The sequence below is a fragment of the Lissotriton vulgaris genome, chromosome 11 (assembly GCF_964263255.1).
Source record: "Lissotriton vulgaris chromosome 11, aLisVul1.2, whole genome shotgun sequence".
NCBI lineage: Eukaryota > Metazoa > Chordata > Amphibia > Caudata > Salamandridae > Lissotriton > Lissotriton vulgaris.
The window spans coordinates 103,789,711-103,813,349 of record NC_141699.1 but is presented as its reverse complement, the minus strand read 5'-3'; the positions used below and the strand labels follow the sequence as shown (position 1 = coordinate 103,813,349).

At 46.1% G+C, this 23,639-nt stretch overlaps 1 protein-coding gene across 2 annotated transcripts in view; it reads left to right on the top strand.

Annotated features, from left to right (window-relative positions):
* The window catches only part of UPB1 (beta-ureidopropionase 1), an 88,732-nt gene that overhangs the window by 48,957 nt on the left and 16,136 nt on the right, over window positions 1–23,639 (top strand). The window contains exons 4-10 of one of the 2 annotated variants that reach the window (XM_086942796.1): window positions 7,277–7,371; window positions 9,441–9,602; window positions 11,881–12,050; window positions 12,156–12,237; window positions 15,154–15,258; window positions 19,000–19,042; window positions 21,520–21,674. In XM_086942796.1, coding sequence (XP_086798922.1) covers window positions 7,277–7,371; window positions 9,441–9,602; window positions 11,881–12,050; window positions 12,156–12,237; window positions 15,154–15,258; window positions 19,000–19,042; window positions 21,520–21,674 — 812 coding nt within the window. The remainder of the gene's footprint in view (window positions 1–7,276; window positions 7,372–9,440; window positions 9,603–11,880; window positions 12,051–12,155; window positions 12,238–15,153; window positions 15,259–18,999; window positions 19,043–21,519; window positions 21,675–23,639) is intronic. The other variant, XM_086942797.1, reaches the window with a different exon arrangement.

The window sequence follows — 23,639 nt, the reverse complement described above, 5'->3', positions numbered from 1 at the left end:
GGAGAATGGGGTCTTGGCAGATAGGCTTCTCTTTACCCTATAAAGTGGTGGCCCATGCAAAAATGTTGTTTCAGTATTTTTTAAACACTATTCTGGATTGAAATGGACCACACAAAAGAGGCATTGAGAGGTGAGTGCTGGAGGTGCTGGACTTTTTTTTATCTCTGAAATGTGGCTTGCTGCAGAAAGTCATTTTATCTTCTTGTTAATAGATTCTAAAGCATGTCAACAAAATAAAGTAGTGTGCAAACCAAGCAGTCAAGCGCAGTGGTGTGGTTATGAATATATGGTCCAATGGTCTTGTACCTGAAATCCTTGCCCGTTGTAGTTGTAGCACCTGTTATGTGCCCCAGGATTTACTACTGGCACACCCGGCTACAAGGCTTGAGACCCCTGCAACACAACTCTCAACTGTTGTAGCAATGCTTAGTATTCTCTAACTGTGAGTAAATCACCTCTTATATTATTTTGTCCACCGTTTTTGTAGGTCACACTTAATTTTGTATTGAATAAACAATTCGATATTTTATTTATTTATTAATTAATGTATTTGGAGTTTTCTATAGCGCTGGTCAGACCAGAGGGTATCGGAGCGCTTTACAATCGAGCTGGAGGGAACGGGTGCATAACAGTATATCAAGAAAGAGAGATTCATACAAGTTCAAGGATTAACATTATTAGTTGGCGCCTGAGGGGCGAGTTTGAGGTAGTGGGTTAGAGGTAGTCATAGTTGCAGGGTGAGCTGCTGAGGTAGAGTTCGGGAATGCACGGTTGAGGTAGAGAATTTTGAGGCGTCTCTTGAAATCTTGAAATGAAGCCGTAGTCCTGATGTCAACTGGGATGGAGTTCCAGATTTTTGGGGAGTTGCCGGCAAACGAGCGCGTTGCAGTTTTTTGTTTCCGGGTTTTCATGGGGATGAGTAGTAGGGTGTTCGAGCTTCTGAGGTTTCTGGACTGGCCCGCTTTCCTGAGCTTGGAGGCTAGGTATTCCGGTTTCCCTGTGTGCAAGGCTTTGTGTGTAAGACAAGCCGTTCTGAAGCTGGCGCGCATTTCCATTGGGAGCCATTTTAAGTCTTTGAGTGCTGGGGATATGTGGTCGAATTTCTTTGCCCCTGAGACCATTCTGGCGGCTGCATTGAGGGTTGTTTTCATTGGCGCTAGGTGTGATAGGGCTGTGCCTGCTAAGGTTGCGATCCCATAGTCCAGTCTGGATAGCACCAAAGATTGGGTGGCTATTTGGAGATCCCTCTGCGGGATGTGAGGTTTGATTTTGTTGAGGAGTTTCAGACTGAGGAAGGCGCTCTTTGCGGAGTTCTTGATGTGGTTCGTCATTGAAAGTTTATGGTCAAGGGTGATTCCGAGAGACTTTACTGAGTTAGTCAGAGTGAGATTCCCACTGAGAGCGTCAATAGCTTTCATCCATTCTGTGATTTGGGGGTTGTCGTCCTTTTTGGAGATGAGGAGGAGTTCTGTTTTTCCTTGATTGAGTTTGAGATGGTTTTTCCCAAGCTAGGCTTGGATTTCTTTGAGCGTGTTATTGAGCTTTAGAATGTCGTTGAAGGAGGTGGTTTCTATGTAGATCTGTGTGTCATCTGCATAAAGATGGAAGGGATGTTTGCTTTCTTCAGTATGATGGTGAGGGGTACCATGTATATGTTGAACAGTTGCGGGGAGAGAACGGATCCTTGGGGAACCCCTCTGGTGACGGGGAGGGGGTCGGATGTGAAGGATTTTATTTTGACTCTTTGGAAGCGGTTCTGAAGGAAGGAGTCAAACCATTGCAGGACCACATCGTTTGCACCTACTCTTTCCTTGAGGGACTTGATGAGGAGCTTGTGGTCACCCGTGTCGAATGCCGCTGACAGGTCGAGGAGAATGAGTAGGCAGCACTGGTCCGCGTCAAGGGAGTTGCTTATGTCGTCTACTATGTTCAGGATTGCGGTTTCAGTACTATATCCTTTTCTGAAGCCTGATTGATTATGGTCAAGGAGGTTGATGTTATCAAGCTGGTTGTTGAGTTGGCGTAGTACACATTTTTCTAGGATTTTGGCTAGAAAAGGCAGACTTGAGACTGGTCTGAAGTTGTTGAGGTCGTTGGGGTCTAAGCCTGGTTTCTTCAGGAGGGGAGTCACCTGGCCGACTTTGAGGCAGTCTGGGATGGTGCCAGTCTTTAGGGAGCTGTTGATGATTTCACACCAGAGTGGCGCGAGAGTGCGTTTGAGGTCTTTGGCCATTTGGGAGGGGATGGGATTGAGGTTGTGGGAGGAGGGTTTGGAGGATGAGATTAGATTGAGGATCTCGGCTTCATGGACAAGGTCGAAGGAAGACAAGGTGTTAGCGGTGGGGTCAGTGGAGGTGGTTTCTGTAGTTGTTGGAATGATGCTTGTAGACAAGGGAGGGCTGGTGTCTAGTGATAGTTCGATCCTGGCTATTTTATCGTTGAAGAAGGTGACGAAGTTGTCACATAGGGTTTTGGAGGACTGTACAAGGGCAATTGTTGGCTTGGATGTTTGTTTTTTGATGATGTCAAAGAGTTCTCTGGGTCTATTTTTGGCCTTGTCCAGCGCATTGCAGAAGAAGTTTGTTTTTTCGCTGTTGATATGGTTTTTGTACCTTCTTCGAACTTCCCTAAGTTCCCTGCGATGGATGGTGGAGGGGTTCTTTCTCCAGTGTCGCTCTGTGGCTCTGAGCAGCCTCCTCTCCTTGTTGATGTCCTTGTTAAACCAAGTTCTTGATGGAATGTTCCTTTGTTTTTTTCGTTTAAGGGGTGCCAGTTGGTTTAGGATGTTGGACGTGGTCGTGTTGTAATGTGAATTGAGTTCGGTAGCTGATAGTCCTTCTGTGGAAATTGGTAGGGCGGAGGCTATTCTTTCTTCTAGTTCCGAGGTGTTCATTTGTGATAGGTTTCTGGACCATGTGGGGGGGGGGTTTCGGTGGGGGGACAAGACTGGATCCCTTGGGAAAGTTGAAATAGGATTAGGTGGTGGTCCGACCAGTCTACCGGGAGGATGTGAACGATGGAGATTGCATCATGGCGGGCGATGATGGCGTCTAGGATTGCCCCTTTGTAGTGGGTCTCTTCTGTGCAGTGTTGGGAGAGGTTGTTGGAGTGCAGAAGATCGTTTAGGGATTTAATAGTGGCATTGTTCTCATTGTTCCAGTGTAGATTAAGATCCCCCAGAATGAGGGTGTTGGACTCTTTGAGAGAACAGTTGGCGATTAGGTTTGAAAGTTGCTCCGTGAATGTGGCGTTGTTACCTGGGGGATGATATAGTAGGTGGCATTGCGTTAAATGGTTGTCGCTGGTTTTGATGTTAGTTGTCAGGCATTCAAAGGAGTTGTAGACAAAAGCGTTAGTTTCAGCCACCGAGAGGTCGTTCTTGTGGATGATTGCCACGCCTCCGCCTTTTTTATGGTTCTTTCTATCTTTGTTGATGATGAAGTAGCCTGGTGGGACATGCATATCTAGGGTAGGTGGTGAAGAATCATTGAGCCATGTCTCCGTGATGAATGCTATGTCTGTGTTGTGGTTGAGGATGGTCTCTGCTAGCTCTGTAGAGTGTTTGGCGGCCGATCTGCAGTTTATGAGCAGGCAGTTGGTCCCGGGGGGGTCTTTTTTTGTAGGTTCGGTGGGAATGGTGATGAGGGAGATCGGGGGTCTAGGGAGTCTGCGTGGGGGGTTATCGTTTCTAAGACTGGTAATTACCTGAATAGAGGACTGGGTGGGTCGGATGGTGAGGTTGGTGTAAGAGGCAGCCGTTTCGAGCGTGGGCCGGGTAGGGATGTTGGTGTAAGAGGCAGCCGTTTCGAGCGCCTCTTCCCAGGTCATGGCTTTCTCCGCTCTGTTTGGTCTCCCGGCCACGGGCAGGGTGGGAGGTTGTGTGTTGGGGTGGAGCTGTGGGTTAGTTTGGTTGGGGGGGGTAAAGGTGTGAAAGTTGCCTCCACAACTTTGAAATAGCCAATTGATTTTTCTCAGCTGGATTGGCCTTACCGGCCATGTAAGTCTGTAATTTATTCCTACTTTAGAAAACAGTGCTCTTAAATCACCCCTCCATATTCTAAGCCATTTTCCCAATTATTTATTGTATTCTGAACCCTCCTCACATGCATAAATTTCCTCTTCCTTCCTGATGATAGCCCCCCGAATAATACTCCTGGGCTGAAACCTCCTCTTCATACAGGAGGCATTTTTTGGCTATGACCCCTGATTTTTTTTTGCCACTTTCATAATTGTGTTTTAGGGTTTACTTTATTCCTCCAAAAGAGCTTGTCCTCACACTATGAAAATTGTGTGTCCCATATCTGTTATCAATACGAACAACGGAGTTCTTTTTGCAACCATTGCCTAAATATATTTTTTAAAAACTGCAGTAAGAACTTGGGCGATACAGTTGGCAGCACAGCTGCAGATGTGCCTCGGTCGCCTACGCAAGCACCACAGACTGGGGTGCCTGGACAACTTGGACCTGAAGAGCAGCTGGTACCATTTAAGAAACTCTTGGAACCTTTTCTCTTCTAAGATAGGCATCTAAGTGTTCAAGAGCCCTATAAGAGGTAAGAAATGACCAGATGACGGTGACACTGCTGTACTGAATTGGGTGCAGTACCCATGGCCCTTGCACAGTTCTGAAAATCCTGCCCTGGTGAGAAGGTGTCAGTAACCATGGAGGATGCACAGGTCTGTCCCCTCTAACCCCAGCCCCACAAGCACGGTGCTGAACCCATGACCCATGCACTGGAGCCATACCAGTAACTGGGCCCTCATAAATGGTTACTTTGTCACTGGGGCCCCTTATGCTAAATGTGCTAAACGTTCATCCTAAATGGATACCGGCTGACTTATCTATCGCAATATAGAGAAAAGCACACAGTTCGGGTGAATGCATCACGTGGAGAAGTGTGGCTCACCTATTAGAGCGGCAGACTCTGCGGTCTGGCCCGGGACCAGGGTTCAATTCCCGACGCGGCAGGGTCGTGGACCAGGGTCAAAACGGACTCGATAATTCTCGCCTCGGTGCCTACTCTAACCAGGGAACACTCGGCACCTCTGGGCATTAAGCTTGCCTCATCTCTACAACGGCCCCCCACAGACGCCGGAGATGCTTGGTTTCACCCTGGAGATACCCAGAAAGGGACCATCTCACAGGGAAAACCAGGACGGGTTCCCCAGCGGTCTTCAGCGCCAGGATACTCCATGGAGTCGCAGTGCGCTTTACAACTACACCCACATTTACATGTACATTTATGTTGTTACATAGAATCGCATAATTATAGGCAGGTGTGTTTATTTTTACCCAAGTCGTTCCATCATCAAACAGCATCTTTAATTATATTTTGCAAACACCACATAAACAAATGTATGTCAGAGAGATCAAGATGGAAATGCTTGATAATCTTCCATGGTGCACATCAAACATGATTGGAACATATTTCCTCCTACATATTGAGTGTAATTTCAGCGCATTTGACAGCACACAGTAAATGTGGACATGCTTCAAAACCAGTGTGTTTTTTTTAGATTCCCAGCCTTCTTCCGGGCTGAGCCCTGGCCTTCTGAGCAGCACCAGAAGACGTCAACTGTAAATTCACGTAGAATGGAAACACAACCTTTGTTAACACTCATAATACCCTACATTATATCTACACAAGACTGAATCACTGTTCACATAATCTGTCTTGTTTTTTTTCTTTGGTGCAATAATGTCCTTATTACTGGGCACTACAATGGCCATATTATGGGGTGCAATAATGCTGATATGTTTCTAGTACACTATTTCCATAACTAATTTTTTTATTGGAAATGTAATCATTGTACACAATTTTGATGTGCATTACTGTTCAAAGCCATCCACACTAAGGGGAATTAATTCTCTACGCTGAATGTGTTCACAACTTTTGATTTCCGTTGTCCCTCTGTCGTGTTGAGTAGTATGTCGCCTGGATCAGTACTCTGATGGGGATGTATGATGGAACCAGGCATGCCTTCACAGTGCAGTCAGTACCCTAACTGTGACGTTACCAGGGGGCGTTCAAGGACTTATTTTAGGGGGGCGCTGGACTTTGAAATAGTACAAATTACTATTCCAACTCTAGTCTGTGTATCAGTAGGGAAGGTGTTGGATTTAAAATCCAGCACCTATCCAACAATGCGCCCCCTAATGCAAGTCGTAAAGCGACTTGCGTTGTAAAGGAACGCGCAGTAACGTATCCGTCATGGCGGTAACTGCTTGGTAAAGGCCGGTCGTGGTTCTGCCTGCGGGGTGAAGGATGCCCCCCTCTGACTGGCATTATTTCTCTTAGCATGTTATTCTGATGGGTTTCGTTTCTTTTATGTATTTTGTTTCTTCGAAGGATAAAGTGAGGAACATTATATCTTCAGGCACAGTATTCCAAGGAGCATCATTTCACGTGTGACAGTACTGTACAGGACGTTCATCTCTGTAGGACAGGATCCAGACGGGTGACCGCATTCATAGTACCCTTTGTAGAAACCATATTTGAAAGACCGTTTTTGTAGCACCTCGCTCTGTCATTTTACACTCTGTGCTCTTATAGCAGTCACTTTAGCACTCGTATAACCAACCTATCATTTCCAGGCGCTGCTTCACATAGTTGTAGTACGCATGCCACATAACAGAAATACTGTGGATTGCGTAAACACGCGCCACTCATGACCTTAAAGTCTACCCCTTTGCCAGTGGACACAGTTCTCAGCACAACCTAAGTTCACAAGTCAAGTCAAGTCAAAACCACTTTATTCGATTAGTTAAAATCATAAAAGTATTCTAGACATTTATAAAACTGTTAAAACATTTTTAAAAAATCAATTAATACAGTATTAAACATGGCAATAGTTAAAACCCAGTTTAAAAGGGTAATTACACAATTTCATTTCCGTTTGAGCCCAACAGTCCATTAATCAAGTACATAATACAGAAATGTTACAAAGTGTAAGCGCTACACAAGTCCATGGACAGTCTTGTGATTGGATGCGGCCTTCAATTTGGTAAATAATGCACACGCCTCTTAGTAAAATGACCCTGGAAGTGCCAGTTCCTGCAGTGCACGTGCACTCATCTGCCTCGGTTACACGCTGGTGAACAGCTGGCAGCTGACCCTCCATCACATTCTCCCTTCCATTGCTCCATTCAGTGTTGACCATAGATGAAGCTGAACTCCGATTTCGCCATTTGTATGTAAACGTCAAGATCAGTGTTGGTTCTTTTATACATTGGTTAACTGGTTAGTGATTTCTTGTGTTTATTTTATTTTTTCAGCTATGCCCTTTGCCTTCTGTACAAGAGAAAAACTCCCCTGGACGGAATTCGCTGAGTCAGCCGAGCAAGGTCCTACGACGGCCTTCTGCCAGAAGGTACGGTATCCAGCTAGGCGCTTGTGGTGGGATGAGGCGGACGCCAGCCCATCTTTCCAGTGTAGTTCTGATGGACATGTTTGGTCGCGCAGAATGCTCGAACTGTACTTTGTATGGCACAGGGTTTCTGATGGGACAAGTCTGTCACAATAGAATTCTGATAGGAATATTCCTCCATGTTGTAGTTTTACTTAGTAAAATTAGTGAGGCATTTGTTTGCACAGGGGCTTTAGAGGGTCCTCCTTGGCATAGGAATTCCGAGGTGACAGTTTTGCGGCACATGCATTCCATGGGTGTATTCTTTGATGTACAAATCTTCATGTGTACGTTCACCTGCCCCAGAAACCAAGCGGGCATATTCAGTGGTAGAAGAATCCCTATGGGCATGTGTATTGGCACCAGATGCCCGATGAGCACAGAATTACGCTGGGCTTCTGGTGGTCTGCTTCTATAACTCAACAGGACAAGTGGGCATATTCAGTGGCACTGATGGTGAAAGTCATGTTGGTGGCCCTCTTCCAGGGCACGCGAGTCCTAACAAGTATTTATTTTAGACCCTGAATTCTGAGGGCCATATTCAGTGGAACAGGAACTCCATAGGCTACATTTGCACAGGGTTCTCAATGGGTACCTCCAGCAGCAGGGTGGTTTTAGTAATGATCTGTGTTGGTATAGTTGTTTCATCAGCCTCATTCGGTAGTTATATGGGTTCTAATGGAAATGATCATTGGCACCGGAAGTCTTATTGACCAGAAGGTACATTTAACTGCAAAAAAGATAGAAACCAATCATGCATATTGATGATGCCTCTTTCATTTGAAGCGGCGGACAATACTCACCTGATGCAGAAGTCCTGCAAGGAAGCTCCAGTGATGAGGTCAGTGGCGTAGAAAAGCGGGTGCAGTGGGTACGGGCCGCCCAGGGTGTCATCACTGAGGGGGTGACAAAATGGAAAAAATGTATTTTAAACACATATGTTTGCCATTTTGTGAAGGAGGGGGTGACCGGAAATTTTCCGCACCGGGGACCACCTGACCTTGTACGCCACTGGATGAGGTTAAGAAACGGAGCAGAGTAACGGAGTTGTATTATTTCAGGGTTGATCTAACTTTAATTAAAAAGCAGTAAGTGGAGAGTGAGTGAGTGAACACACTTGCATTGCACACTAAGGACCCTCTACTACAAGGTGGTTCCTAAACACTTAACATGGTCATAGGCCTCCCTCTACTAAAAGTATTTACTCACAGAAGTAATCGTGGCAATAGAGGCTCTGAGTTGAGCAGTATAAAAAACTAGAGAGATAACGTGCCTGTAGGCTGTTTTCCAATATCAAAGTGTGGGTGAACTGATTTTCTCCATTCCTGCAAAATCAAGAACATTAGCTTCATGTGACATTTGTGGGAAATTCTGCATTTATGTTGAGGGGTTGACATTTGTGATGTGTACAATGAATAATCCGCCTGCAAACAATATCTAATTGTTTAATTACTGTGTAATTCTGTCAATTACTGGCTGATAATAGACTTTAGACTAAGTGAGAAGTTCCTTATTTGTTAACTTAACACAATTTTACCAGCCAGCAAAATGATTTTGCTTGACATATTTTTATACCAAAACATCTTGTTTCCTCCTGCTTCTGGGAATTTTAGTTACTTGCTTCCTTAGAGATTCCACCGGTATTGTGAGATTTCTGAAGTTGGAAAAATAACTCCTGAATTTCATCAAATTCAACTTACCCAACAACACACACCCTTAGTTGAATTTGGGAATAAAGTAAAATATTCCTATTTTGCTTGTTCATTAATTTGGTTTGTGTGGTTGTAAGAACCTCATACTGGTCAAATTGGATTCCCTTGTGGAAGATTTCATGACACCAACTGCGGTAAAAAGCACAACCCAAGGCTTGACGGAGAATCCTCACTTACTCCAGGATACCAGTACCTGTCCACCACCCCCTGCCTACATCACTAAAACTGTCCTTAATGCTAGAGATCTTGCAAAATGTTTATCATCTAGAATAATGGTCGATGTTAATGAGCAGCTGTTAATGAGGGACTTTGTCTCCCCAGTTGGCAAGGCAGTACAATATGGTGGTGGTGTCCCCCATCCTGGAGAGGGACGAGGCACATGGGGACACTCTTTGGAACACAGCCGTGGTCATCTCTAACTCTGGTGCCATCCTCGGAAAGACCAGGAAGAACCACATACCTCGGGTGGGAGACTTCAATGAGGTAAGAGTGAGGTAAGGCTGGCTGCTGGTGTGGGATTTAATGTGTTAATTGCTTGGTGCGTGTTCACCGAAGGGTTGAAAGGGCACCAACATTAGAGAGAAAGGAAGTGGTGCTAACATAGGATGCAGATTGGAAGGGTTTGTGAGCTGTTGGATGTAGGAGTTATTGCTCATTCTAAGAGTATTTGTTTTCTTCAAGGGTATGTTGAGTATGTGCGGTTGATTGGAAGTGCCTGGTTGGTCGGAACTGATTTGTTGATTGGCAGGTGGTAGTTGGTTGGCATGTGGAGGTATACGAAGGTGTATCGGTTACTTGGAAGGTTAAACTTGTTTTAAAGGGGTTGGTTGTCTAATAAATGATCTTAAATTGGAAAGGATTGGAATTAGTTAGTTGCAAGGGGTTTAAAGAATTGGTTTGAAGTGGGTGAAAGTTGTGATGGTTGGTTTTGATATGCTGGGAGGTGTTGAAAGGTATCCTGGTTATTTGAAATATTTTGTATTTGTAGAAGAGGAAGTGTTAATTGGAAGTGGTATTTGAGATAAATAGTTTTTTTTAGAAGTAATTAATGTTTTGAAAGTGTCTTGGCGCTTTAGAGTAAAAGCGTTTACTTGAACAGTGTCTGATCAGAAAATCCAATGTAAAGAAACCCATGCTATTTTTCTTGTACTCATTGGGAGCAAGGCATTGCGAAAGAGTTTAACATTATTGAGGCTACCAGCGGTTCATTGGCTGATTGTAAGATGCTTATGTATTTAGTACTTCTCCGCACCGCCATCCCTACCTAATTTGCGGGCATTAAGTACATGTTGCTTACAGATAAGCTCATTGGAAGGATTTTAGATGTTGCTTGATTGAAAGCCATTGGGGATATTTTGATAGTGTAAAGAGTTTATTAGCTGTTCCTTTTTCGAAGGAATGTGCTGAGTTGGTGGTGGTAAATTCAGTAGTGAATACTAGTTAACAGACTCTTCTAAATAGCCAATACCTTTTAATCAAGCACTTTTCAAAGTTACCCAAGGGCAGCTCCCCAGTTAAGGCGGAGGAGCCTTGCCCCACTGCTCTGTGAGCAGGTGAAAAATAAATAAGAAAATGATTATAACTAGGGGGCCAGGGGACGGAATAGAAAGAAAAACACTTAACTGTGTGCCACCGCCTCTCGGTCCTCTTCGCCCACTTCCAGGACTCCAGGGCAGGAGGCAGGAACAGGAAACACCCAGGCTTCCAGACTCCCTCAGCCAAACACAACGCTGCTGATAGAAACGTCATGATTTGTCGGCACTCCGAGAGCGAGTGGGAGCCTGGGCATGTTCTCAGTGGTGTCGTTTTTTTGGGGTGGCAGCCTCCCCCTGCTCGTACCTGCCGTTCTCGACCCCTGCTCTTCAATTGCCTGCCAATGGTCAGCAAATCGAAAAAAACTTGCCAGTACTCCCCTCCCATCCATCCCCATGCTCTTTGTTTCGACCGCAGCGAGCGGCAAACACTGGTACAGCCACGGGCGACCAAATTGTTTGCTACACCACTGCATGTTCTCCAGCCCGGCTTTAATACAGCCAGAGTGGAGAACATGCAAAGTGCACATGACTGTTTTACCGGTCCGAGACGGCCAGCCAAACATTAACATGCACTTAGGAGAGTGCCACCACTCCTCCCCCTTGTTCCTCTGACACAGGCCAGCCCGCCCGCCCCATATCAGTTGAACAAGGGCACAAAAATTAAAATAATAACAAAGCATTATTATCATTTTATGTTTCCTTTTTATGTTTCCTTTTTCAACGGCCCCTCGCGGCAGGATGCCTGGCTTTCACCTTGTGGATACCCTGCCGGGATATCTCACAGGGGAATACCAGGACGGGTTCCCTAAGCAAGCGCCGGGAAACCCACTGCGGGTAGCTGTGCTCTATATAAGCTCAAATACATTTACATTTACATTTACCTGCTCATAGTGCAGTGGGGCGATGCTCCTCCCCCTTAGCGGAGCAGCCACTCCTAGGTAACTTTGAAAACTGCTTGATTAGAAGGTACTGGCCAGTTAGCAGAGTCTGTTAGTTGGACAATATTTGCAATGAGCTCTTTGGGCACTACTTGGTTTAATGATCTTGTTATTTTGAGGGTACAGGTTAGGGGTTTTTCACAATGCTAAACAAAACCTTTCCATTTTAAACCTTAGTCAGTGTGGGGAGCACAGGGTGACCATTTTGTGTGCAGCTATTTGGGTGTTTTCTCCTGTGAAGCACCTGCAACACTTTGGGGAAAGTGAACGTATCAATTTTATTTTTAGTCTACCTATTACATGGAAGGAAATACTGGGCACAGAGTATTCCAGACGGCATTTGGAAAGATTGCTGTGAACATCTGCTACGGAAGGCATCACCCTCTCAACTGGTTCATGTACTCCGCCAATGGAGCTGAGATCATCTTCAATCCATCCGCAACCATTGGGGAGCTGAGGTCAGTGCTCTCACAGTGTGGCCGGACATTTTTTAGATATACTCGATAATCGATGCATAACGTAATACAAAACAAGCTGGTTACACATGCTGAAATGTCTTACAGTGAATCACTTTGGCCAATTGAAGCAAGAAATGCTGCCATTGCGAACCACTGCTTCACTTGTGCCATCAACAGAGTGGGAACGGTAAGTTGCATGTCTCCTATTACACTACCTCTCCTGGGTCATCATCAACGAAGTGGGTACGGTAAGCTTGCTATTGTATTATTATACTGCCTCACCTGGGCCATAATCAACATAGTGCGAAGGGTAAGCTTGCAGGTCTACTATTTCACTGCCGCACCAGGGTATTCATCAACGAAGTGGGTTTGGTAAGTTTGCAGGCCCACTATTACACTGACTCTCCTGGGCCATCATCAACAGAGTGGGATTGTTAAACATTTAGGTCATCTATTACACTGCTTCACCTGGTCCATGATCAGCTGAGTGGCCGCATTAAGCTTGCAGTCTTATTTCGACCTCTTCTCTTGTGCTGGCAATAATGTTACCATTGCACATTGGCAGCCATGGCATGAGCCATTCTTGATTATTATTATTATTATTTTGAAGCTTGTAAAGTGCACGGCTACCCTCAAATGGAGTGTCCCGGCAATACGGACGAAGAGCAACAGGAGAGGTCAGGCGCGGCTAGAGGTTGGAAAACAGCCAGGTTTTCAATTTGCTTCGAAACAGTGATTCTGATGTAATCAGCCGAAGGCCGAGTGGGAGGCTTATAATGTGTATCGTCAAGTTACTTGCCTACGCATAGTATATTACCTCAAGTTTGACCCTGCTGGCAGTAGGGGTGTACAGGATGGACGCGGACATAAACATTAGGGAGCGGTTGGGTTCTTGTGTAACCAGGGTAAATCTTGACTTGCAGGCCCAGGTTTGCATTTCGTAAGTCGAACCGACAAATCCCAGAATGCTAAATGCAGGTCTTTCTGAAAGGTTCAATGGCCTGTTTTTAGGGCTCGCCTGCTGTGCGCATGTGCACAGCTGGCGAAGCTCTATTATGGCTTATCGAGAATTTAACTACTGGCGATTCCTTTGAGTGCATGTGCTTTTTAGGTCATTGCGCAAGCGCAAGCCCTAAAAAGCGCGTGCACAATGCCACCAGCCGCCTGCCTGCCTGCCTCGCATTACCACATCAAAGGCAGCCCGGCCCCCCTCCCACAAGCTTATCAGCGTGTGCTCTGCCTCAGGCCGGCATTTCCCCTCCCCATATTATTCACTACACGGCCTGCTGCTCCCCGTCTCTTCACCCTTCCTCCCTTGTAATAATTACAGTCATCGAAGGATCAGTTCGTGTGGTGTTGATCAGCTCTATCGACCCCTTTGGAGCAGAGGGGATGTTCAATGGCAACAAATTGGTCTGCTGACATTCGCTTTTGTTTATTTGGCACAAATGTCTTCGATTTGGGAAAACCGTAGGGCTACTTGTGCAGATTGGATGCCTAGATGTTTATCTACATGTGCCAAGGGGCGTGATCCCTTGCCTGTAGCCGGGTTTTAAATCTAGCAGGGTTGATCGAGATGCCTACTTTGCTAGTTGAGTATTTTGTATAGTGGATGATTTTGTAAGTGCCAGAGGTGTTTTAGGGGTCTCCATGTTGCCGGTATCTGCATTAACGTTTTTTTCCACTAGATGGGGTTCTTTCAATGCCAGAAGGGGCTCCCTCCTCTTACGGTTTGTTGACTGTAAACTTAGTGGCTGGTATATTTAGAATATTTGCTCATGCTGTGTAGTTGAAACTCATTCAATGAGCTGTTGATTCTGAGCTTTTCAGAGCCTTTTGCGCTGTTTCTTTATGGTAGCATTTTTCCAGTGAGATGAGAGGTAACTGGCCCAGCGCTATGTGTGCCCATCCTGAGAGGAGACTGAACACGTGCGTTGCTCTGGTGGCAAGCGTTATTTGATGCATCGGTTTGTTGCTTCTGTTAGACTTAGAAGCTCTGTCCATAGCGTTTTGAGCAATTGATTCATGTGTTGCTGAAAGTATTGATTTAATTGGAGCTTTATTTCTGTCAGCACTGATGCTAAGTTGGCAGGGAGGCACACAAGTTTGTCTATCACCGGGCCACATGTGCAAACGGAGGCGAGTTGGACTGTTTCAGATTGTGATCAAGTTTAGGGCACCTCGTTTGGAGCTGATTTTGAGCCGTGACATAGATTGCTATGATGTTAACAAGGTCCACTCGTGGATCAAGTTTGTTACACCGGTATGTTTGTGCATTGTCTTCTGCTTGGAACGAGTGTAGCAAAACATCCCAAGTGTCCCTTGACCCCTCTTTTTGTCGTGTTGACGCGCTTCGGGAGTCATCAAGATTAATACTGAGCTGGTCCATAATGGGGAGAGGAGAAGTGCAGGGTCCACTGGGAGACTATTTGCACCGAACACTGCCAGGCTCAATGCGGGAGTGACTTTTAATGACAGGACTGGAGATCTTTATGGGTGGGAGACTTGCTCATTTGCTGGATGAGAGCTGCTGTTGTTTTATTAGGTGACTGATCGATAAACCAGGACAATTTTGCAGGGAAAGATCAGTTGTTTTCCTCGATGTCAAGGTGAGAGTTCACGGGCTCTATTGCTGGTGCTGTTTGTGTAGGAACATCATGCAATACATGCAAGTGAGGGTGACGTCATAGCAGAAATGCATAAGCTGGCGTAAATGTCAGAAGAAGGCCAAAGGTGATCTGTGTTAATACAAACTGTGAGTACAGGAATTGTGCAATGCAGTGGAATGGCAGCGTGTGATGAGTAGTTTTTAGGTCTGGCGTAAGTCAAAATCTTTTGATTGCACTGATATTTTAATGTGCCTACTTATACGCATTTCAGCATGCACTCTTCAATTGGTTCGTTATTGTCTCATACCTCCTACCCTGTACATTATACTGTATAAAGCATGGGGCTTCGGTCTGCCCACTTATGTTACTGGCTAACTTCATTGTGAAAAACTTCATTTCAGTTTTTCGTAATCAGCACATCTGCATAGAAAGTAGCTCCCTTGTGTGCCAAGCTCCAAAAATACTTTGCTTTTGACCATTGTTTAATGTTTTAGATTCATGACGGACAGGAAGCTTACCCAGCAGTAAAGTTTTGCAAAAACCATAAAAACATACACTGGAAGAGCCAAAAGCCTGTCACACCTTCTGACTTTGCTAAGGTTTGTTTGGACTACACTTCAGACTGACTTTAGTTTGCCACTTCCTTTATAGCATGATTATAGGGTGACACACAGCCAGCTGGTTATTTGAGAAAATAAGACATTTAGAGAAGAAATGCTGTACAATATTAACATTATACTGTACATAAGATGAGCTAGATTCAGTTATGAATATAAATGATTGTATTTGTAAATAAATATATATATGTATGTTTATGTATAATATCTATATATAGTGCATGTTATTTTTCAGTGCTGTATAACTTCCATCACTCTACCGCCCTCACTCTACCACTCTACTGCCCTCATGCCCTCACTCTACCGTCCTCACTCTACCGCCCTCACACCCTAACTCTACCGCCCTCAATATACCACTCTACTGCCCTCAGGCCCTCACTCTACCGCCCTCACACTACCACTCTACCGCCCTCACTCTACCGCCCTCACTCTACTGCCCTCACTCTACTGCCCTCATGCCCACACACTACCACCCTCACTCTACCGCCCTCATTCTACCACTCTAATGCCCTCACTCTACTACCCTCATGCCCTCACTCTACCACCCTCACTCTACCACTCTACCATCTTCACTCTACCACTCTACCGCCCTCACACCCTCACTCTACCACCCTCAATATACTCCTCTGCTGCCCTCAGGCCCTAACTCTACCGCCCTCACACTACCACTCTACCACCCTCACTCTACAGCCCTCACTCTACCACCCTCACTCTACCACTCTACCGCCCTCACTCTACCGCTCTACCGCCCTCACCCTACCACTCTACCGCCCTCACACCCTCACTCTACCACCCTCAATATACTCCTCTGCTGCCCTCAGGCCCTAACTCTACCGCCCTCACACTACCACTCTACCACCCTCACTCTACAGCCCTCACTCTACCACCCTCACTCTACCACTCTACCGCCCTCACTCTACCGCTCTACCGCCCTCACCCTACCACTCTACCGCCCTCACCCTACCGCCCTCACTTTACCACTCTACCGCCTTCACTCTACCGCCCTCACTCTGCCGCCCTCACTCTACCACTCTGCCGCCCTCACTCTACCACTCTGCCGCCCTCACTCTACCACTCTACTGCCCTCACTCTACCACTCTACTGCCCTCACTCTACCACTCTACCGCCCTCATGCCCTCACTCTACCGTCCTCACTCTACCGCCCTCACACCCTCACTCTACCACCCTCAATATACCACTCTACTGCCCTCAGGCCCTCACTCTACCGCCCTCACACTACCACTCTACCACCCTCAGTCTACCGCCCTCACTCTACCACTCTACTGCTCTCACTCTACCGCCCTCACACTATCACTCTACTGCCCTCACTCTACTGCCCTCACTCTACCACCTTCACTCTACCACTCTACCGCCCTCACGCTTTCACTCTACCGCCCTCACTCTACCACTCTACCTGCGTCACTCTACCACTCTACCGCCCGCACTCTACCACTCTACCGCCCTCACTCTACCGCCCTCACTCTACCACTCTACCTGCGTCACTCTACCACTCTACCTGCGTCACTCTACCACTCTACCGCCCTCACTCTACCACTCTACCGCCCTCACTCTACCACTCTACCGCCCTCACTCTACCACTCTACCGCCCTCACTCTACCACTCTACCGCCCTCACTCTACCGCTCTCCCGCCCTCATGCCCTCACTCTACCGTCCTCACTCTACCACTCTACCGCCCTCACACCCTCACTCTACCGCCCTCAAAATACCACTCTACTGACCTCAGGCCCTCACTCTACCGCCCTCACACCCTCACTCTACCACCCTCAATATACCACTCTACTGCCATCACGCCCTCACTCTACCACCCTCACACTACCACTCTACCGCCCTCACTCTACCGCCCTCACTCTACCGCCTCTACTGCCCTCACTCTACCACCCACACGCCCTCACTCTACTGCCTTCACTCTACCGCCCTCACTCTACCGCCCTCACTCTACCGCCCTCACTCTACCGCCCTCACTCTACCGCCCTCACTCTACCGCCCTCACTCTACCGCCCTCACCCACTCTACCGCCCTCACCCACTCTACCGCCCTCACTCACTCTACCGCCCTCACTCACTCTACCGCCCTCACTCACTCTACCGCCCTCACTCACTCTACCGCCCTCACTCACTCTACCGCCCTCACTCACTCTACCGCCCTCACTCACTCTATCGCCCTCACTCACTCTATCGCCCTCACTCACTCTATCGCCCTCACTCACTCTATCGCCCTCACTCACTCTATCGCCCTCCCTCTATCTAATGCCCTCCGTCCCTCTATCACCCTCCCTCCCTCTATCTATCGCCCTCCCTCTATTCCACCCACCTCATTCTCTAACTCCCTGTTCTCTTCTCTTCTCCCGTGCTGAGCTGCTGCTCTCCTCCACCCTGCCTCCTTCTCTAACTCCGTTATCTTCTCTTCTCCTGTGCTGATCTGCTGCTCTTCCACCCCGCCTCCTTCTTTAACTCAGTTTTCTTCTCCTGTGCAAATCTGCTGTTCTCTTCCACCTCCTCTTTCTATAACTCCCTGTTCTCTTCTCCTGTGCTGATCTGCTGCTCTCTTCCACCCGCCTCCTTCTTTAACTCCCTGTTCTGTTCTGATGTGCTGTTATGCTGCTCTCTTCCACCTCTCCACCACAGCACCACTCCGCACCACCCCAGTATCACTCAGCACCACCCCAGTATCACTCAGCACCACCCTAGTAGCACTCAGCACCACCACAGCACCACTACAGCACCACTCAGCACCACCACAGCATCACTCAGCGCAACCACAGCATCACTCAGCGCAACCACAGCATCACTCAGCGCAACCACAGCATCACTCAGCGCAACCACAGCATCACTCAGCGCAACCACAGCATCACTCAGCGCAACCACAGCATCACTCAGCGCAACCACAGCATCACTCAGCGCCACCACAGCATCACTCAGCGCCACCACAGCATCACTCAGCGCCACCACAGCATCACTCAGCGCCACCACAGCATCACTCAGCGCCACCACAGCATCACCACAGCATCACTCAGCACCACCACAGCATCACCACAGCATCACTCAGCAGCACCACCACAGCACCACCTAGCAACACCACAGCATCACTCAGTGCAACCACAGCATCACTCAGCGCAACCACAGCATCACTGGTTCAAATATGTTCTTTCAATGTTTCAAGCTGTTTCAAGTTTTCACGCTTTATTACAAATCACAAAAAGATGTTAATATTTCACTTCTGTTCTTGGATTTTCTTCACAATAAAAAACACTGAACATAATCTTCACAAAAGTTATTTACAAAAGTTTAAGCTATTGCCATTACAAATTAAATAAATGATTTAAGTATTAATTATTTAAAAAAATTAAAAGCCATAGTTATTTGTAATATCAATACATCTAAGTCACGTAAATACAAAACATGTTGCATTACAAATGCTATAGGTGTCACATTTGCGAAAGTTATAACTATTGGCATTGTAAATGACAAAGCTATTAATTTAGCTATTTTAAAAAATAACACATAAATAAAAAAATGTCATTTATAAGACCAATAGCTCAAACTTTCCTAATGCGAGCCCTATTGCATTTCCAATGCTTGTTTAGCTTGGTCATTGCACACTTTCATCTATTTCCAGCCGGGCAGGGGTCTAGAATGCAGGGACAGTGCTCATCATACCAGCTACAACTAACTTTGACAGTTTTCTCGTTTGTTTTTCTGCAGGAGCATTTTGAAAATGAATTCACATCTGGGGATGGCAAAGCAGGTACACTAACCTTACACTCCGAACTTAGACACCTTCTTACCCTTCAAATTGGAATTTATTCCGTAACCTTGCTTTGGACTCCTACTATTTTGCGGTAAATGCAGTCCTATAAGGCAGATTTCATCTAACCATTGGTTGGGAATCTACCAAGTGAGATGGAGCGAACTGTCCTACGCATGTTTTGTGGCTGGTGTACAGCTGCTGCCTTTGCTGTACCTTTTCTGTATATGCCAGGCAATCTGGTACTGCTGCCACCTATGTGTGGGGGAAGCTTGCACTGCTGCTTGTACTGTGTATCCCCTACGCTTGCACTCCTGCTACCTGTGCTGCATCAGCTATATGTGTGAGGAATGTGCCGCTGACGTGTTAGAGCGGCTCACACTGCTGTTTGTGCTGTATAACATGTGAGATTGCAGCCCTGCTACCTGTACTGTGACAACCTGAGCAATTCAAACTAGGGATGTGTAGGAAAGCATTCTTTTTCTTACATAATTTTGCAAATTACAGCATGACATTAGGCCTTTAGGTTTGTAGACCTCACACTGAATGAACATATGTTGCATAAACTAAGACTCTGGCTCAGCTCTACAGGGTTCACTCGTGTCACCCAAGGGTGACACGAGTGAACTTTGTTCAACGCGTCAGAGATTGTGAATTACATGTTATTGTGACCCCACATAACCCCACCCAATACATAGTTAAAGTGGCTTTTGGGTTACTAACAGTCCCTAAACCGGGATTCAGGGATGCAGTGGCATTTTGAGAAGTCTCATTTCTGTCTTTACAATATCTCACAGACAAACTGTACTAAGAAAAAGATACTTTAAATAAAAAGTATTTAATTAAACAGCCTCATCATGGTGATTAGTACATCTAAAATAACGATACAGAATATTATTAAAACAGCACAAATGCATATTGCAAACAACGAGAATAAAATGAAGATTTTTACCTTTGTTAAAATTTTATTTAGCAACCTAACATCCCAAAACCTACATCTGTGCGCTACACTGAGAAAGCATGGAATACTGTAACTTGCATTTCGAGTTTCTTAGGGAGAATCAACGCATAGCATACCTGTTTACAGCAAAACGCTGTAGTTACCAGCAGTTGGGAGCAAGTGTTTCCTTGATAAGGAAAACACATCAGCTTTAGTTTCCATCCTCCCAGACCTGGCTCTGTATCTTCTTTTCTGTGTAGAAGCGGTAGCATCACTACAGTCTGAAGATCTTCTGGCAGTATCTTGCACAATAATCCGGGACCTCTCCTTCCAAATGGTCAATTGGGGAACCTTTTATACTATATCTTATCTGAGATTTTAATGTCTGTCATAACCTTAGGAATATTTGACTTGACCTGTGTGGATTAATATGCTAGCCTAATACCCATTTTTATAAACAAATAAGGTAAAAACACATCAATTCAGAGTACACTGTTCATGCTGTTGTTATTATCTGTCCTTGAAATAGAGAAAACAAGGCACATGTCCCAGACTGATGTCGCTTCAGGTGTTCTAACAAGATCATTGTCTGCGCATTAAGTGTCTTATCGATGTCATTGTCTGAATGACTTGACACTTCCACAGGTTATTGGAAAGATAAGGACAGACGACATCTGCGCCAAAGGCAGACATGTCAATGATTCTGCAAAAATAGAGAAAATTGAGTCTCGGCCTGCTCCAGATGGAGTCTGGCCTTCTGGAATTTACATCACTTTTTTCTATCAAGTTATCTCTTTGCTTTCAAAAAATTCCCAATATACTGGCAGGAGGCTGATTTGGGTAGAAAATGTCTCTCAGCAAGACCATTTCTGCGCAAACAAGCCTCTGCTGGCCAATGAAAAATTCAGCATATTTTCCTTGGTGCTAATTAAAATTTGGCTCAGGCCTTGTTGAAATAATTCATAATTACTTCCTACAATGTATAGCCCCATTTGATGTCTATGCACTGGTTTAGAATGCTACCAAGTCTTACATTAAAAAAATGACAAATCAATTTGGGTATTCCTTCACAATCCCCATAATATTAAAAAAGGTATCCACAAAATTCAAAATCCACTCAGTTTTTTTAAAAGTATATTGCCCTTTTTTCCAAAAGTTAATTAATCTGAAATCTATGATCCTTTTAAGTTTCCGTAGTTAGAGATGTGCAAGAACCACATTTATGCCCATGCTTTGCCAGCACGTTTTATGAGATCACTTTGCTTAACATTTCCTTGTGAACAGCGTTTTGCAAAAGACTGAAATATTACATATTGTGTTGTACTATAGTGCTTCATTTCCCGAGCTACTCAATGAATTGTTAAAATATCTTGTGATTGGACTTCTCACTCTCTGTAAGGCTGCCAGCTTGTATAGGATAGGCTTTGTGAGCCTAGATAAAATACTTTGGCATGCCTGTGAGGTTCAGCAGAATAGTGCAAGAGTGATAAATCCACAATTAAATATTCAGATGTTTACCTTTGATTGTCTTTTTAAGCCCACCATGACTTTGGCCACTTCTACGGCTCCAGTTACGTGTCAGCACCTGATGGCAGCAGGACCCCAGGCCTTTCCCGCACCAGCGATGGACTTTTGGTGACCGAGCTGGACTTGAACCTTTGTCGGCAAGTCAGTGACAAGTGGAACTTCAAGGTATGTTTGCATTATCATTCATTCATTCTCTTTATTTCATGGCATCTTGAGACCGCTTCAGGACATTACCAGTTATAAATCCTGAAACAAAACTACACACAGGCGATAACAATTCTAAGTGCATAATTTACAATCAAAGTCCACCCAGGATGAGGAAACATCTGTTATTTTGTTTCTTCCAGTCACTCCGGAAGTGCTCTCTTACACGTTGAGCCCCAAGTTGGGCGGATATCTTCATTTGCGGGAACTGCCTACCACTCCCCTTTGTAAAGTTCTCTTCAGTCGACCACTCTTGAGTGTTTGTCCTCCTTCATATCTTTGACATGCATGATTGGTAAACGCATTGATGCAGTGCTTTGTTTGTTTTGCCGAATAGACTGGTGAGCAGGAGAGTCAATTAGACTTTTTGTGTGTTTCAGCAATTTTGGAGCTGCATGTCCACACAAGCACAGCCTTGCCCCCCCCCCCTCTCCCAGATGTGCCAGTGGGAAGGGAGATAGAAATAGGTAGCCCATGCCCTTCGATATCAGTTTACCCGGCCAGCTCTACCCCTTTCCTGTCTGTTACCAGCACCTCCTGTGATATGGCTCTCCAGACAGAGCCATCAACATCCACCCTAAACTGGTATAATGAGGGATAGAAGAGCAGGAAGCATATACGTTAGGGCTCCAACAGCACAAAGAAGAATTCTCCATGGTTAGGGATGACGTCCAACTGTCTCCAACTTAACGCCAAAAAAACGGAGGTGATGGTCTTTGGGAAGCGGACTGACCTATGGGGAGATGCTTGGTGGCCCCCTGAATTGGGGCCGACCCCCACTCCGGTTGCGGAGATCAAAAATCTTGGTGTTTGGCTGGACCCTTCCCTCAACTTTGTTGGCCACCCCAAAAGGACGGCGGCGTGCTGCTTTGGCATCTTGCCCAATCTGCGACCTGCCCTTAAATATTTTGATGCCGCAACTCGTCAACTGGTGGTACAAGCAACAGTTTTGGCTCGACTGGACTATGCCAGCTCCCTTTTTATAGGGTTAAACCAGGCCGAGCTAACCCGACTTCAAAGAGTGCAGAACGCAGCGGCCAGAGCAATCGTAGGTCTCCCTAGGTTCTGCTCGGCCGGTCCAACTGTGCGTGCCTTGCATTGGTTACCCGTAAGGCAGCTTATCCACTTTAAAGTACTGTGCATTGCTTTCAAGATTCTGAAGGGCCTATCGCCTCCCTTACTGCGCCAACTCTTGTCCCCTTATATCCCGGGCCACACTTTGCGGTCGCTGGACCAAGAATTAGCGGTAGCCCCTCGGTTCAAACTCACTCGGGCGGGGGGTCGCTCTTTTAGGGTGCGGGCAGCCGCACTTTGGAACGCTCTCCCCTTGAAACTCCGGACCCTTGGCGACTTGCTTTCTTTCCGCAAGGCCGCTAAAACTCATCTATTTTCTGAGCTATGTTAAAACCTCAATTCCCCCATTTTTAATAATATTTTCTGTTTTCCTGTTGTGTTGTGTTCGCCACCTTGTCGGTGCGCCGGGACGCTCCTTCGCTGGAGCAGCCGTGCGCAATACAAATAGCACTAACATAACATAACATAACATCTGGTTATTCAGTAGGTAGAGCCACCCTGATTGATCAAACCGGTCTACCACGAGAGGATAAGTATTCAGACATTACTTTGTTCAGTGTTGCTACTGGTCACCTAAGAAGTCGTGTGCACCAGCAGCAAGAGAGAAGACCACTGAAGGGTCTGGAGTGAGACTTTGCTCGGGTAGCCGTTCTCCCTCCGGACTTGGTCTAAGGTGGGAAGCCTGCAGAGAGTGTCCTTGCAGCTGGACTGGCCCAGCAGGAGAAGAGACCTGATCTGCAGAAGAGAAACAAAGCTCAGCTGACTGGAAGGACTTGTGTTGGGGACATTTTGAGGCACTGAGAATGCCCAAGAGCCATAATGTCATCCAAGCCAGCTGCACAGGACAAGCAC